A 17,067-nucleotide genomic window follows, 5' to 3' on the forward strand; every position below is an offset into this window, starting at 1 on the left:
ACCTGCAGATACTAGGACACTGTGAGTGTCTAAATCTCTTTTGCTGACCCTGCACCCATTTTGTGTATCTCATATTTAAAGAGACTGATCTAGATGTAGCCATCAAACTAGTTTCCTTGGCATTTTAAAATTATACATTAGATTTCCAAGAGCATGTTTCTTAGTACACACACAACACTCTGGTAGAATGAATAGAAGGATTTTGCTTCCTTAATAACCAAGTTCATGCTAAGTAATAACTTGATGTTCAGGGAATAACATTTCTGATTAACTCAGGAGCAGAGTTATTAACTTATGGTCCAATTAAGTGATGGCAGTAGATTTCAGGGGACCATAAATTAATTGTTTCTGGTTATCTGAATAATCTTTTTCAGAGATTGTCTGCTCCATGAATAATTTAAAAATGTAAAAATGATGAATAATAAGGAGTGTAAATCCCAGTAAGAAATACATAATGAGCAGAGCTAAACCTTTGGTGGTTTCAGGTCTTGCAATTAGCCTTTTACACACACACAGTTACATATACACATATGCAGTAGTACACAATTAAAATTAATGTAGAATTTTAAAGTGCTAAGAAAACTGTTATAATAGCCACATCTGCTGTATGTTGAAAACTCTGTCTGCATGTTTCTGGTTTTGTGTTTGTTGTTGTTATTGTTGTTGATGATGATGTTTTCTATCCCTGGACCACAAGCTTCTTGCAGACAAGCAGTTTATAGATCTTTGTATGGAAATTGGTTTGCAGAGATCTGGTCCATGATGCATAAATGAGTGTGTTACACAAACACCCGAACGTTAATCAAGAGTCATAAATTTTTTAGTTATTAAATGTGTGAGGCTATGTGTATGCACATGAACTGCATGTGTCCCTGGTGCATCAGATTACATGTATGCATGTGCACTACTGTGTTCCTGGTGCATCAGGTTACATGTATGCATGTTCACTGCATGTGTCCCTGGTGCATCAGGTTACATGTATGCATGTTCACTGCATGTGTCCCTGGTGCATCAGGTTACATGTATGCATGTTCACTGCATGTGTCCCTGGTGCATCAGGTTACATGTATGCATGTTCACTACTGTGTTCCTGGTGCATCAGGTTACATGTATGTATGTTCACTACTGTGTTCCTGGTGCATCAGGTTACATGTATGCATGTTCACTGCATGTGTCCCTGGTGCATCAGGTTACATGTATGCATGTTCACTGCATGTGTCCCTGGTGCATCAGGTTACATGTATGCATGTTCACTGCATGTGTCCCTGGTGCATCAGGTTTCATGTATGGATGTGCACTACTGTGTTCCTGGTGCATCAGGTTTCATGTATGCATGTTCATTGCATGTGTACCTGGTGCATCAGGTTACATGTATGCATGTTCACTGCATGTGTACCTGGTGCATCAGGTTACATGTATGCATGTTCACTGCATGTGTCCCTGGTGCATCAGATTACATGTATGCATGTTCACTACTGTGTTCCTGGTGCATCAGGTTACATGTATGCATGTTCACTACTGTGTTCCTGATGCATCAGGTTACATGTATGCATGTTCACTGCATGTGTCCCTGGTGCATCAGGTTACATGTATGCATGCTCACTGCATGTGTACCTGGTGTATCAGGTTACATGTATGCCTGTTCACTGCATGTGTACCTGGTGCATCAGGTTACATGTATGCATGCGCACTGCACGTGTACCTGGTGCATTAGATTACATGTATGCATGAGCACTGCATGTGTACCTGGTGCATCAGGTTACATGTATGCATGTTCACTGCATGTGTCCCTGGTGCATCAGATTACATGTATGCATGTTCACTACTGTGTTCCTGGTGCATCAGGTTACATATATGCATGTTCACTACTGTGTTCCTGATGCATCAGGTTACATGTATGCATGTTCACTGCATGTGTCCCTGGTGCATCAGGTTACATGTATGCATGCTCACTGCATGTGTACCTGGTGTATCAGGTTACATGTATGCCTGTTCACTGCATGTGTACCTGGTGCATCAGGTTACATGTATGCATGCGCACTGCACGTGTACCTGGTGCATTAGATTACATGTATGCATGAGCACTGCATGTGTACCTGGTGCATCAGGTTACATGTATGCATGAGCACTGCTGTGTACTGGGTACATCAAGGCTCCCTGGAACTGAAGTTCCAGATATCTCTGAGAAGCCGTGTGGGTGCCAGGCATTGAGCAAGGGTCTTCTACATGAGCAACACGGGTCATTTCTCTTCCATCAGCATCCCGTTTTGAGGTTCATCCCTGGGATACCATGTATCAGTAGTTCATACTAATTGTATTGTACTCATTAGCTTAAAATTAAAATTAACAATAACTCATAATAAATTGAACTGATAAACAGCATTATATTCACTTAACCAAAAGTCATTTAAAATTGAGTGCTGCTGAGATGATTAAAGGACATGTGAGTGAGTAGGACCTAGGGCCAACTGTCAGAGAAGCACATGTAACCACCCACATAATTCAGAGAGAATGAGCACTGTGCCAACTGCAACTAGGTGATGATTTTCAAAAGAAGAGAGCACCTGTGGGAATATTCAAGAATATTATTCAAGGGGTTGGGGATTTAGCTCAGTGGTAGAGCGCTTGCCTAGCAAGCGGAAGGCCCTGGGTTCGGTCCCCAGCTCCGAAAAAAAGAAAAAAGAAAAAAAAAGAATATTATTCAAAATATTTATACTGGGGATACTCAGTTTAATGAATAGAGAGTACGGAGAAAAATACCTCTGAAGAGGATAATATTTCAAAATTATCACATATGTAAAATTGTATATAATTCAAGAACTAAGGTGTATCCTGTGTACCTGAAGTGCAGGTCACCTAGGAGATATTTTGGGTAAGAGTTGGGCCAAAAAGCCATTGCTTTTATTACCATAAAAGGAAAGGTTGTCAGGTTTTAGAATTCAGAGAGTGTGTGAGCAAAGGAGAAGCATTAAGAAACAATTATCTTCATTGTTCTAACCAAGCGAGGAAGGACAGAGGAAAACCGAGAAGAGAAATAGCAAAAGATGACGAAAAGATTTCATTAATACATAGTGTTAATGAAACACGCCGCCATCTTTGGTGCTGATGCATCCACCCAGATCCATGTCGTCCATTTGTTCATTCAGTCATTCATTGTAGCCCTGGCCAGCCTGGAATGTGTAGTCCTCCTGCCTCAGCCTCTCATTACTGAGATTGCACCTGTAAACCAGACCTGACCAGTTTTTAATGCTTTTATCCTTCAAAAACACAGAGAAATTAATCCTAAAGCCTTTTCATCTTGGCCTTTTTTTTTTTTTTTTTTTTTTTACATTTTCAGGGAAATCCTATCCCAGATGACATCAGAATATCGACCTGGAAGGAGCAGACTTTCCTATCCCACTGTGCCTTGCTAGCGAAGAGCTGCAAGGCCGCCATGGAGTTAGCGAAGCATGACGCTGCGGTCCAAGACATGGCGTTTCAATACGGAAAGCACATGGCCATGAGCCACAAGGTGTGTCACTCCCTGTCATCCGCATCCTGAACACGGAGAACCGTTAGTACTTCATAAGCCGCTTTCATAGCTCGAAAACTGTTTATTGAGAGAGAGAAAAGCATTAATCGGAGACAGTGATCGTTAAATAAGCAACACGATCGGCAGACGCTATACAGTTTTGATGTTTACGTTTCTCACCACCTGAAAGAATTCTTGAAATAATTCCCCCAAATGATTAAATAGCAGGTGATATCACCCTCGCAGAATGGCAGACTACTTTTTTATTTTTGTTACAGTTCCCTTGTAAATCCTATGTTAAACAAATATTGGAAAGTTAATAAAATTTGAAGGCGTACGGTATAAAGTTGAAAGCTTCAATTTTAATTCATGACTTAATATTTTTAATCAAAGCTGGAGCATAGATTTATTAAGAGAAAGTGAGAAGACTCCGGAGAGTAGGAGAGGCTCGGAAGGAGGACGACGGTAACGAAGGAGGAAGACATTAGTAACTTGTTCTCTTCAGTGTGAAAGGTGAACATCACCAGACACATCACAAGCCAGCAGCTTCGTGGCCGCCTTGATTTAACTTCAAATTCTCAGTTTCCTAGGACATCCAGAGCTACGTAATAGAAAAACTCTGTCTCAAAGAAATTCAGTTACTTACTTTCAGATGTTATTTAAGTCATAAAGACAGGAATGCATACATGTTCGTGTGTACTTGTGTATACTTCTATATACACAGATGTGTCTTAATATGTATAACACATGTCTTAGTTGGGGTTTCTATTCCTGCACAAGCATCATGACCAAGAAGCAAGCTGGGGAGGAAAGGGTTTATTCAGCTTACACTTCCACATTGCTGTCCATCACCAAAGGAAGTCAGGACTGGGACTCAAGCAGGTCAGGAAGCAGGAGCTGATGCAGAGGCCATGGAGGGATGTTTCTTACTGGCTTGCTTCCCCTGGCTTGCTCAGCTTGCTCTCTTATAGAACCTAAGACCACCAGCCCAGGGACGGCACCACCCACAATGGGCTGGGTCCTCCCACCTTGATCACTAATTGAGAAAATGCCTTACAGCTGGGTCTCATGGAGGCCTTTCCTCAGCTGAGGCTCCTTTCTGTGTGATAACTCCAACTTGTGTCAAGTTGACACACAAAACCAGCCTGTACAACATGTATGTGTTTATGTGTATATGTGTCTATGTATGTGTGTGTCTATATATGTATGTCTCTGTGTGTATGTGTGTTTATATGTGTGTATCTCTCTGTGTGTGTCTCTTTCTGTCTCTCTCTCTTTCTCTGTCTCCCCCCCCCTCTCTCTCTCTCTCTCTCTCTCTCTCTGTGTGTGTGTGTGTGTGTGTGTGTGTGTGTTTGTAATTTCCAGATGAGATTTTTCATGTTTTGTTAAAACTTGGGTTTCCCTATAAACTAGTGTATTTATTATTTCTTTATTATTTCTACATTTAACTTGAAGTTAAAGGAGAAGGGGCTGGAGATGGAAAGATGTTGCTAAGTCATCCAGAATGTGCGTGTGCTTATTAAATCCCAGCAAAGTGCATGGAAACACTATGTAACTGGTACTCCTGATGGGTACGTCATACTCATAACTCCTCTACCTCTCCTTCCAGATAAATTCTGACCTCCAGCCTTTTATTAAAGACAAGGCCAGTGACTCTAAGACTTTTAACCTAAACTCGGCACCCGTAGTCTTACATCAGGAGTTTCTCGGGAGAGATTTGTGGATTAAGCAGATTGGAGAGGTAAGATGAAATCACTCCTATTTTTGACACCATTATAGTTGATTCTAGAACAAAATTCCTAGTTCATGGTGTTTAAAGATATAGATCAGCCATTTATAAAAGCCCTTTCTTTAGAGTGAGACCCTTCCTAGCCTCCATGTTTCAGAGGATAGAGCGTAGTTGTGAGTTGGAGGCCACACTTATGTCTGTGTCTGTAGACGATCGACTGCAGTACAGCACTAGTGCCTGTTGAGAATGCTAATTAACTTTGGGGATTTTTTTTCTAACGACTCTCAGAAATTGGGCATGGTAATAGCACCACCCTTTAACTGACAGCAATTTCCCATCTGTGGACTCCAGTGCAAGCTGCAGAATAACATGAGCTCCGTCTGTCAGCTTGTTGGGTTATTTTAAAACAAACTTGGACCTTAAACACCCATTTTGAGACATTATCAAAGCTAGAAGGGTGGGGGAGCATGGAAAAGTGGGAAGAATAAAGGGACAAGGACTGGGTAGATATCCTCCATTTTCAGGGCCCTGAGCAGATTAGAACTATTTGGTTTATCTTAGTTCAGAAACACTGGTACAAAAACTTCCTACTTTTTCATCTAGGGTCTCGTGGTATTTATTTAACTTCATGGTTGTCATTGGTATTATTACACTGGGTCTATAGATGTCGGATGGCTCCAGGCACAGCTGAGTGTGGGGATTTAGGGGTAACATCCTATGGCACAGCGCCTAAGTGAGGGTCTGCATTCTGAAAGATAACATCCCCTTCTCCTAACCCTCCTCTTCCTGACCCTCCTCTTCCTAACCTTCCTCCTCCTCCTGCTCCTGACCCTCCTCCTCCTGATCCTCCTCTTCCTCCTAACCCTCCTCCTCCTAACTCTCCTCCTCCTAACCCTCCTCCTCCTAACCCTCCTCCTCTTCCTGACCCTCCTCCTGCTCCTGACCCTCCTCCTCTTCCTGACCCTCCTCCTCCTGGCCCTCCTCTTCCTCCTGACCCTCCTCTTCTTCCTTACCCTCCTCCTGCTCCTGACCCTCCTCCTCTTCCTGACCCTCCTCCTCCTGACCCTCCTCTTCCTCCTGACCCTCCTCTTCCTCCTGACCCTCCTCTTCTTCCTTACCCTCCTCCTCCTCCTGACCCTCCTCTTCTTCCTTACCCTCCTCCTCCTGGCCCTCCTCTTCCTCCTGACCCTCCTCTTCTTCCTTACCCTCCTCCTCCTCCTGGCCCTCCTCTTCCTAACCTTCCTCCTCCTCCTGCTCCTGACCCTCCTCCTCCTCCTGATCCTCCTTTTCCTCCTAACCCTCTTCCTCCTGACCCTCCTCCTCCTGACCTCCTCTTCCTAACCCTCCTCCCCCTCCTCCTGACCCTCCTCCTGCTCCTGACCCTCCTCCTCCTCCTGGCCCTCCTCTTCCTCCTAACCCTCCTCCTCCTAACTCTCCTCCTCCTAACCCTCCTCCTCCTAACCCTCCTCCTCTTCCTGACCCTCCTCCTCCTCCTGACCCTCCTCTTCCTCCTGACCCTCCTCTTCTTCCTTACCCTCCTCCTCCTCCTGACCCTCCTCCTCCTCCTGACCCTCCTCTTCTTCCTGACCCTCCTCCTCCTCCTGACCCTCCTCTTCTTCCTTACCCTCCTCCTCCTGGCCCTCCTCTTCCTCCTGACCCTCCTCTTCTTCCTTACCCTCCTCCTCCTCCTGGCCCTCCTCTTCCTAACCTTCCTCCTCCTCCTGCTCCTGACCCTCCTCCTCCTCCTGATCCTCCTTTTCCTCCTAACCCTCTTCCTCCTGACCCTCCTCCTCCTGACCTCCTCTTCCTAACCCTCCTCCCCCTCCTCCTGACCCTCCTCCTGCTCCTGACCCTCCTCCTCCTCCTGGCCCTCCTCTTCCTCCTAACCCTCCTCCTCCTAACTCTCCTCCTCCTAACCCTCCTCCTCCTAACCCTCCTCCTCTTCCTGACCCTCCTCCTCCTGACCCTCCTCTTCCTCCTGACCCTCCTCTTCTTCCTTACCCTCCTCCTCCTCCTGACCCTCCTCTTCTTCCTGACCCTCCTCCTCCTCCTGACCCTCCTGCTCCTCCTGACCCTCCTCCTCCTCCTGGCCCTCCTCTTCCTCCTGACCCTCCTCTTCTTCCTGATCCTCCTCCTCCTCCTGACCCTCCTCCTCTAACCCTCCTCCTCCTGTACTGACTCCCAAAATGTAAGCAGCTGGCTCAAAGTCTCCCTCATAGTCACCAAGGAGAAACTGGAAGATTCATTCTTAGGAAGCTGTCACCCCAAAGAAAAGTATGGCAGTTTGGGGTCCCCTTGGTAAACAGCACTTGGACAGTCATCCACAGTGACCAGCCTCTGCATGTCCATGACAGCATCTCTAGCTGCCTCGTCCTGAGAAGGATATGTATGGGACAGAGGACAAGGGCACTGAGAAAAGACTGTCATGAACAAGGGAGTCTAAGCAAACTGACAAAGGGGACATAGAGGAAGCAGGCTGTGCAAGGAAAACACATTTTTAGACACACTATGTGCAATATTAAAACTAAGAAACTGGCCCAGGTAATATATGAAAAAGGACAACCCCAGAACAAGAAGGCAGACTATAAAACATAAAAATTATTTACTAAGAAGAATCTGTGGGGTTGAAGAGGTGGCTCAGTGGGTAAGAGCACTGGCTGCTCTTGTAGAGGACCCAGGTTCAGTCCCAGCTTCCACAGCTCACAGTGACCTGTAACTCTCGTTCCAGGGCATCTGATTCCCTCTACTGGCCTCTGCAGTCACCAGCACACACACAATGCACAGACAGACATGCAATGCAAGTGCTTGTATATAAAATAAAAATAGATTAAAAATAAAACAAAACGAGCTTGGGACAGGCAGCTCAGACTGTCCCAAGGCAGGGAGCACGTCCTACATTCCCTGTGTTTGCACGGATGGAGGAAGATCGCCATGAGTTCAAGACCCGCAGGCTCTTGGGAAAATTATCTTTCCTGTCTTCGTTCCTGAGAGTACATAAATATATTCCATCAAGACAGGAAGCACGCTAAGGACAGGGCTCAGTGGTCTGCACATAACCCTGGGTGCAGCCCCAGCATTGTTAAATGCTCCAGGGGGTAGGTGACTGGACACAGACAAGAGCAGTAATAAGGCTACAACAGCAGCTCCAAGCAGGAGTCTAAGGCACAGAGAGGTTAAGTAATGATTAAACTATCACACAGCATATTCACGATTCAAACCTAAGCAAGTCAGCTACAGGATCAGTCCAAATCCTAAGTGCCGTGCTTCCCTGCCTGTCATGCTAACAAGTCTTGGGCAATGGCTATGTATGCTGGCTGCACCGAGACAGGACAGAGCTCCAGGAGAAATCCTTTTTGAAAGTGTGTGTGTGTGTGTGTGTGTGTGTGTGTGTGTGTGTGTGTGTGTTTGTATCTGTGTGTGTGTGTCTGTGTGTATGTGTGTATGTGTGTGTATCTGTGTGTATGTGTGTGTATGTGTGTGTATGTGTGTGTATCTGTGTGTGTGTATGTGTGTGTATCTGTGTGTGTGTATCTGTGTGTATGTGTGTGTATGTGTGTGTTTGTGTGTGTATCTGTGTGTGTGTATGTGTGTGTATGTGTGTGTATGTGTGTGTATGTGTGTATCTGTGTGTGTATGTGTGTGTATCTGTGTGTATGTGTGTGTATGTGTGTATCTGTGTGTATCTGTGTGTATCTGTGTGTATCTGTGTGTTTGTGTGTGTATCTGTGTGTGTGTATGTGTGTGTATGTGTGTGTATATGTGTGTGTATCTGTGTGTATGTGTGTGTGTGTTTGTGTGTGTATCTGTGTGTATGTGTGTGTATGTGTGTGTATGTGTGTGTATGTGTGTGTATGTGTGTGTATGTATGTGTGTATCTGTGTGTGTATGTGTGTGTATCTGTGTGTATGTGTGTGTATGTGTGTGTATGTGTGTGTATCTGTGTGTATCTGTGTGTATGTGTGTATGTGTGTGTATCTGTGTGTATCTGTGTGTGTATCTGTGTGTATGTGTATGTGTGTATGTGTGTGTATCTGTGTGTGTGTATGTGTGTGTATGTGTGTGTGTATGTGTGTGTATCTGTGTGTATCTGTGTGTATGTGTGTGTGTGTTTGTGTGTGTATCTGTGTGTATGTGTGTGTATGTGTGTGTATGTGTGTGTATCTGTGTGTGTGTATCTGTGTGTGTGATGTATGTGTGTGTGTATCTGTGTGTGTGTGTATATCTGTGTATTTAGGAGTGTGAACATGTTGGTGAATGTCAGTGATGGTGCACGTGGCCCAGCCCACATGTACAGGTCAAAGGCCAGCCTCGGTGTCAGTCCTTGCTCCCAGTTTGTTGGAGGTAGGGCTTTGTGTTGTTCCCCCAGGACCTTCTAGGTAGTGTCCTGTCTCTGCCTCCCATTCCCTGTAGGAGCATTGGGATAAGAGGTCACATCACTGCCACTAGCTTTTACGTGGGTCCTGGGGATCCAAGCTGCAGTCCTCATACTTGCTGAGCCATCTGCCCTGCCCTGGGAAGTATCTCCAAGGTAAAAACTGAACTGATCAGTTACCTGTTATGGGTGATCATGTTGAGCATTATAGATGGCCAGAGAGGATTTGCGCCTGCAGTCCCAGTGCTTGCAGGGCGAGCAAGAGTTCAAGGTCATCTCAGCTGTGTTACCCAATTTGAGGCCAGCCTGGGCTGCATGAGACGCTATCTGAAAAAAATAAGATAAAATTTGGGGCTTAGAAAGATGGCCCAGAAAAAAGGGGACTGGAGAGATGGCTCAGTGGTTAAGAGCACTGACTGCTCTTCCAGAGGCCCTGAGTTCAATTCCCAGCAACCACATGGTGGCTCACAACCATCTGTGATGGGATCCGATGCCCTCTTCTAGTGTGTCTGAAGACAGCGACAGTGTACTCACATACATAAAATAAATAAATCTTTGGGAAGGAAGGAAGGGAAGAGAGGGAGGGAAGGGAGGGATGGAGGGAGGGAGAGAGGAAGGAAGGAGGCCCACATGGGGCTCATAACCATTCAGCTCCAAAGGCCCACACGGAATCAAGGCAAGACGTCAAAGACCGGAGTTGGGGATTTAGCTCAGTGGTAGGGCGCTTGCCTAGCAAGCACAAGGCCCTGGGTTCGGTCCCCAGCTCTGAAAAAAAAAAAGAAGAAAAAGAAAAAAGAAGAAGAAGTCAAAGACTTCCTCACCTTTCTGTATAAGAGTGTCCAAGGGATTGAATGGCCACATGCCAGGCCTGGAACCCCAGTTCCTCAGAAGGCTGAAGCAGCCAGATCCCAAGTGTGAGGCCTCCCTAAGCCTCAGAGTGAACTCAAGGCCAACCTGAGCAACTTAGTGAGGCCCTGTCTCAAAGTAAGAAGAGGCCGGGGGCGAGTTTGTAAAGCGCTGCCTAGCATGCAGGAGCCCAGGGTCAGTCCCCAAAACCCAACACGTAACAGCTAAACAGCCACACTGAATGCCTGGGATCGACTGCAGCAACTGTTAGCCCACTGTAAAGCACAATGAAAACGCCCGAGAGGAAACGCAACCATGTTTCATATGACTTAGAGACTAATGCTAACAGAGCAGAAAAATGTAAGCCCTGAGTAGTTTACAAGAAATAGATTTTGTTTATGAAATGATACAGATACCATTTTACTCAAAAGTTATTAAGCAGAATTGTAAGAGTAGGTTCACTGAAGCAGAAGGAGAGGAGAAGGAGGAGCATTCCAGAACCATCATGAGCCCGCACTGCGTCTCGTCCCATCCCGCTGGTCCCATCCCTGCCTGCCTCCCGCACTCACTTCTTGCTGGTGTCTGCCTTTCTCTCCTAGTTTGTTGAGTCTTGGCTTTGCATTCAGTAGTTTTCTCCAGTTAGCCTAGGGCTAAGCGCCTTGTTCAGGCGGTGTCCACGAGGACTAGAGGACTATTACGTGGTTGCCTCCTTAGCCCGAGGTGGATGTTAGTGCCTTCTCTGTGTCCAGACCACCTCCATTTCCCGGCCTGTGCAGTGCCTTTGAACCACCATCCTCACGGGAGCCAGACAGCAGAGGGCACAGCAGCTCCCTGGGGAAGACGCTCCTGCGCGGAGGGGCGTCTGAGGGGGTGCAGGGTTTGCGGCAGACTGCGGTTACACAGGGGTTGAACTTGATTGTCATCCCCTGGCACCAGCCGAAGTATGGGCGAGCCAAAGGAGTAGGAGTGAAGAGGAGGAAGGCGGGGAAACGGGTTTGAACACGTAAGAGATTTAAGGATCTCTGTCATGCATCAGTGGATAACGTCTAAAACTTTAAAACCAGGAACAAGAAACATTTGAAACTAGAACAGACTAAAGAGAATGACTTGGGCTCCACGGGATGCTGGATCTTTTTGTTTGTCCTGTTTTTTGGTTTTGGGTTTTTTTTTTTTTTAATTTTTTTTAGGAGTTTTATACTGCATGACATTTAAATACTATTCTGTTTGTTTCCGTTTTAAAACTGTAATCTCATTTCACTTCTAGGAATCAGTCGTAAGAAAGCGTTCAGAAATGTGGGCAATGCACACCAAAATATATACTAAAATATTAATTGTTGAAGAAAAATTTAAATTGGCGTATTTAAAATGTTGTGAGCTGTGTGTGGTCGCTTATGCCTGGAATCCCAGGGTAGAAGGATTCCAGCTTCCTGATCCTGTCTCACAACAAACAAACAACCAGGGAAACGATGGGCTGGTATGAGACAATGAAATACCGCACAGCATACTTTACACTGAGCATTGTATTACTGGGGCATGTAATACAATGTGTGTGTAAGTTTTTTTTAACAGCTGAGCTGAATATATATATATATATACACACAGATGGTGCTCCTAGCTCTAATTGGGTTGCATTAGAATTCATGGCAGATTTTCATTTGGTGAAGAGATACACTGAATGAGTTAAACGAAAGGTAGCCGCTCTCCCCAGAAGTTAGAGATTTATGAGGACATAACAGATATTTTAGGGAAAGCCATGCCAACGCTCAGGTTTTCTTTGCAGACCTACAAAGTTGTAAATCTACACAAGTGTGGTCCAGGATTTCCTGAATACTTGGTGAAATGTCCTAAACCAGTCATTACCCCCGACGAATCTTTAGATGCAGAGGAGACATTTAGAAAAGCATGATTTGACCATCAGCTCGCTCAGATGAACCTCGTGTGGAGGCCGGCACACACTAAGCTGGTGCTGTGAGCAAGTGGTCTCCCTCCACCCGAGTACCTCGTGGACACCCTGGGTCCCCACACCCGGGAAAGACTGGTGTTTGCTGCTGTCCATGCTCCAGCTTTCCTGTCCAGCTGTGAGGAAGGAGTCCTGGCAAAGAGAAGAGAAATTCAAGTGAATTCCCACTCGGGGCCCTCATTCTGCAGATGAAAACCTCTTGTTATCTTAGTCATTAGATTGTGATGTTTACTAAACCTCAGTAAGATAATGATCTGCGAATGCCTCAGAGTTGGAGACGGTACACAGGATTTGGACAGCATGCGAGGGCACTCCATTGTAAATCAGAGGTTCCTCATTAGCATCCAGTTTGCTCGTGACGTACCCTTCTATTAGTTTCTGTTTACCCTTCCATTACCCTGTCTTCCTCCAGTTTTGAGTGTGATTGTAAGATCCTTAAGAATAATAACAAATTCATTTATTAATTGATACTCATCCTGACAGGTGCTTGGAATAGGCACCCATTCGTGTGTGTGTGTGCATGTGTATGTGTGCATGTGTGTATGTGTGTGTGTGAGCATGTGTGTGTGTGCACATGTGTGTGCACGCATGTGTGTGTGTGTGTGTGTGTGTGTGTGTGTGTGTGTGCGAGAGAGAGAGAGAGCACAGTAGAGAGCTAGAGAGCACCCACAAATTTTGGTTGTCTCTGGGGAAGACTGGCAAGATGACTGATGAGTTAGCAGCACTTGTTGCTTTTGCCAAGGACCCAGTATGGTTCCCTTACCTCCATGGTGACTCAGTGTGGTTGCCAGGGGATCCACTGCAGGCATCGATCACAAAGGCACACGTATGCATAAATGGTAAAGTGCTCATCCACGTACAATAAATACATCTAGAAGAAATTCTTTCTCGTTTGTGATGCTGGAAGACACGTGTGATGTCTCATTGCCGCATGTCAAGTTACTTTCTGCTCTGCACGAACACTTGTGTTGAATGTACTCTGCTTTCCTGCACAGAGAGTGGGGATTATTGACTGGTCAGGGAAGCAAGATCGTTTTCTCTTAGTACCTGTTCAGCAGCAGTGTGACGCTGGAGGAAGAGTACCTTGGGAATTTTGTTTGTGGCTCTGCCTGCTCTTCGGCCTCCTTCAGCTCTGCTAAGGACCGACCATACTGTGTAGCCAGGCCCTGAGCCACGAGCATATCTGCCCTCACTCAGGAGACAGTTAGGGACAGACCTGGGCAGGTAGCAGCTGAGCACTGTCTCCGTCCTGAGCAGATCCTCACTGCCTTAGTTTTATGTAAACGTAGGCTGCGGAAAGATAATGATGGGTGAGACCCCAGTCAGTGAGTGGGTGACTCACCGGGAGGCAAAGTCATTAAGAAGTTTTCATTTTGACTCTAGTGAAAGGAAGTGAATCCTTCAGAGAACTGCAGAGCTCTGCCTCTCTCAGGGCATCCAGGGGCTATTGCAGGCCAGCACGCTTTATTTTTAATGATCCTGCTAGTTTTCTGCTGCCATTATAAGTCACCTGGAGAAATAAGAATTATGATTGTATTCTTGGCTGTTCCTGAAAGCACTGAGATGTCACTTAGGCTTGCCACTTTCTGACACTGTCATAACCAGCCATAAAATACCTGGAGTGTATTACACATTAATATGGCTAACTGTACTATAGTCGTCCCTGGATAGCATGCTGTTCCTTTTTATTCAAAAAGGAAAACAAAGACTGCTAGATCAGCCCATGCATGAAAAGATACATGACATTTCTTAGATGAAAGAGACACACATTAGGAGCCCACATTAGCTGCAAGTATAGAATTATAGTTATTTAAGAACGCTCGAATCACTTCTTGTTGGCGTGGGGGAGGAATTTATATATGATTGATTGAGACGGGTGTGCTGTATCCCAGTCTGGCTCTGGAAATGTCTTGAATTCTTGATCCCAGGTGTTGGGTTTACGTGTACACGCCATCACTCCTGTGCTACTCTGAGGCATGTTAACGATAGTCTATGCAGGAGGTGTACATTGTGAGCATTTGAAAGGACTATTTGAATGAACCTCAGATTATGCCATAAGTCTGGATATCTTCTGAATTAAAACATCCCTTAAGTAATCCCACCATGGGATGTAGCTCAGTTGTTAGGGTGCTTGCCTAGGAATGGACCAGGCCCTGGGTTCGGTGCCCAGCACCACATAAACTAGGCATGATTGTAAGCACCTATAATCTGAGCATCTGGGTATGGGTGAGAGGGTCACAGGTCAAATGTCATCCTTCGCTACACAGGGTGTTTGAGGCCAACTTGAGCTGCTCAAACCCTTGTCTCAAACCCTCATAAATAAATTATAATAAAAAGAATCCTAGCACTCAGCAGATAGAGGAGGAGGATTCTTAGTTAAAGGCCAGCCTAGACTATGTGCCAAGAACATGTCTTGAGCTGGGGAGATGAGTCAGAGGGTAAGAGTACAGTTTACTCTTCCAGAGTCATAACCATATAGAACTCCGGTCCTAAGGGACCCATTGCATTCTTCTGACTCCTATGGGCACCAGACACATACACGGCACACAGACATACATTCATAGACATGAAGATGTCATTTTTTAAAAAGACTTTGTCTCCAAACACATAGCCACACCAGTGGGGGTGGGGTGGGGTTGGGGGGCTTCGAGGCAGGGGAAATGGGAGGGGCATTTAAAGGGCACGTCTTTCCTTTGCAGTAATAAAAATGGTTGGGACTTGGTAGCGGTGATTGTGCAATGCTGTGAAATGAAGCAAACGCCAGTGACTTGATCCACTCAGCGTGGTGAAAGCAGTGAATTATATGTTGGATGAATGTCACTAAATTTAAAAAACGAAAAGCCAGAAACAGGACAGTTGCCTGTGAACTTGATCCAGTACTTGTAAAGCAGACGTTGAAATGTTCTTAAGCCACATAGCATCGAGGCCTTGTGGTTACACTGATGGGACTTGAGGAACAAGGAAATAGTGGAGACCAGCTACTCTGAGGCACCTGCTGGTGCTGGGACGTTCAGAGAAAATGGGTCAGAGCTGTGACTGTGAGATAGAAAGGAAAAAGAGGGCTGGAGGCGCGGGCTGGGGGCAGTCGGGCGAGCAGAACGCCGAGCTGGGGGACAGAGGCCGTCAGATTCAACACAGCGAGCGTCAGGGACGCCCTGTGGGTTGATGGCCATTGTTGTGGGCCCTTCTACCCAGCAAACGCCCCTGTGGTTATCCTGGCTTCTTGCTCACGGCATTTCTGAGGCTGCAGTAGATTTTTGTTTGTTTTATCCTGGTCGAACTTTAAGTTCATGTCTCCCCAGATTCTGCAGAGCCATAGGAATGGTTCAGACCCCTGAGCAGAGAGGTTTATTAAGCTATTCTTCTCTCCTAAGACTTACTCGGCACAGCTTTCCATGTCTGCATATTGCTTCCTCACTTCCCAGTGAACCAGAGGAAGAGAATATGAAAAACCACTTCCAACAGCGTTGACTTTCCCTCCCGTTCCCCGGTGAAGAAATGGTTCAGCTCTGAGTGGGACTGACTCCCTTGCCTGTTGCCCCTGTGCTGTATAATAGGCAAGAACAGTTCAGACAGCATGGACACAGCTTTCCCCAGTCTGCTGCTTTTGCAGCCTTGTAACCAGAAAGCCAGGCAGCCAGAACTCCGCGCTGCTCTAACCCCGGGCAAGTGGGTGTGGCCCACTCTGTCTCACACCAGACCCCTCTGCTGAAGGGAAGAGATGAGCTTCCCCTTGCTCTGTGCCCTCCTGAGCCTTCTAAATACACACTGTACTCCCCCCAGTGCCTCTCAATGAAGACGCACAGAGAATTGCCCTTCAGGAAGAGCTGTCTGTCTTCTCCATGCAGGCTACGGTGGTACACATTTGTAATCCCAGCTCAGGAGGCTAAGGCAGGACGATTGCTACAAGTTTGAAGTCAGCCTAGACTACAAACTAAGTCCCTGGTCAGCCTAAGCTAGAGTGAGGCCTTGTCTCAAAAAGCAAAACAAAATAGGTCTTGCTTTCTACAAAGAACCCAGGGATAGTTGATATTTCTCCTAGTACAAAAGCAAAAATCTTTTAAAGCATGGTTATTTCTATAGCCAGGCAATGACTAATATTGAGTGTCAACTTCAGGGGATTTAGATTCATCATGGAAACAAACCCTGAGCATGGCCATGAGGGACTTGCCAGACCCACCCAACTGTGGGGGTGGGTAGGAGGTGCCAGTCCATGACTGAAGTCCTTGGCCTGGGTCAAAGGAGAAACCAACAGAGTCCAGCATTCATCTCTCTCTGCTCCCCGACTGCCTCACGCTTGCTGCTGTTCCTCCCTGCCTTGATGGATAGCACCCTCAGAGTGCGAGCCAAAGTAATCCTTCCTTCCTTTCGTTGTTTTTTGTTTGTTTGTTTGTTTGTTTTGGTTTTTGGGTTTTGGGTTTTGTTTTGTTTTTTTTTTTTTTGTTTTTTTTTTGGTCAGGCATTTTGTGACAGTGAGGACAGATATATCTATTAGAGTAATCAATGATCACCTAAATGACGAACAGTTCTCTGGAGGCTAAGGCAGGCAGATCACAAGTTTGAGGCCAGCCTGAGCTACACAGTGAAACCCTGTTTCAAACCGACCAACCAACCAAACACCAACCGACCAACCAGACAAACCAATAAAT

At 45.9% G+C, this 17,067-nt stretch overlaps 1 protein-coding gene across 2 annotated transcripts in view; it reads left to right on the forward strand.

The window, feature by feature from the left end:
- Positions 1-17,067, forward strand: part of Pdss2 (decaprenyl diphosphate synthase subunit 2) — a 225,613-nt gene that overhangs the window by 170,506 nt on the left and 38,040 nt on the right. For both annotated transcript variants that reach the window (XM_087597915.1, NM_001014249.1), the window contains 2 exon segments: positions 3,338-3,511; positions 5,121-5,252. In XM_087597915.1, the coding sequence (XP_087454041.1) occupies positions 3,338-3,511; positions 5,121-5,252 (306 nt within the window).

This window comes from Rattus norvegicus, chromosome 20 (assembly GCF_021556685.1).
Source record: "Rattus norvegicus strain SHRSP/BbbUtx chromosome 20, alternate assembly SHRSP_T2T, whole genome shotgun sequence".
NCBI lineage: Eukaryota > Metazoa > Chordata > Mammalia > Rodentia > Muridae > Rattus > Rattus norvegicus.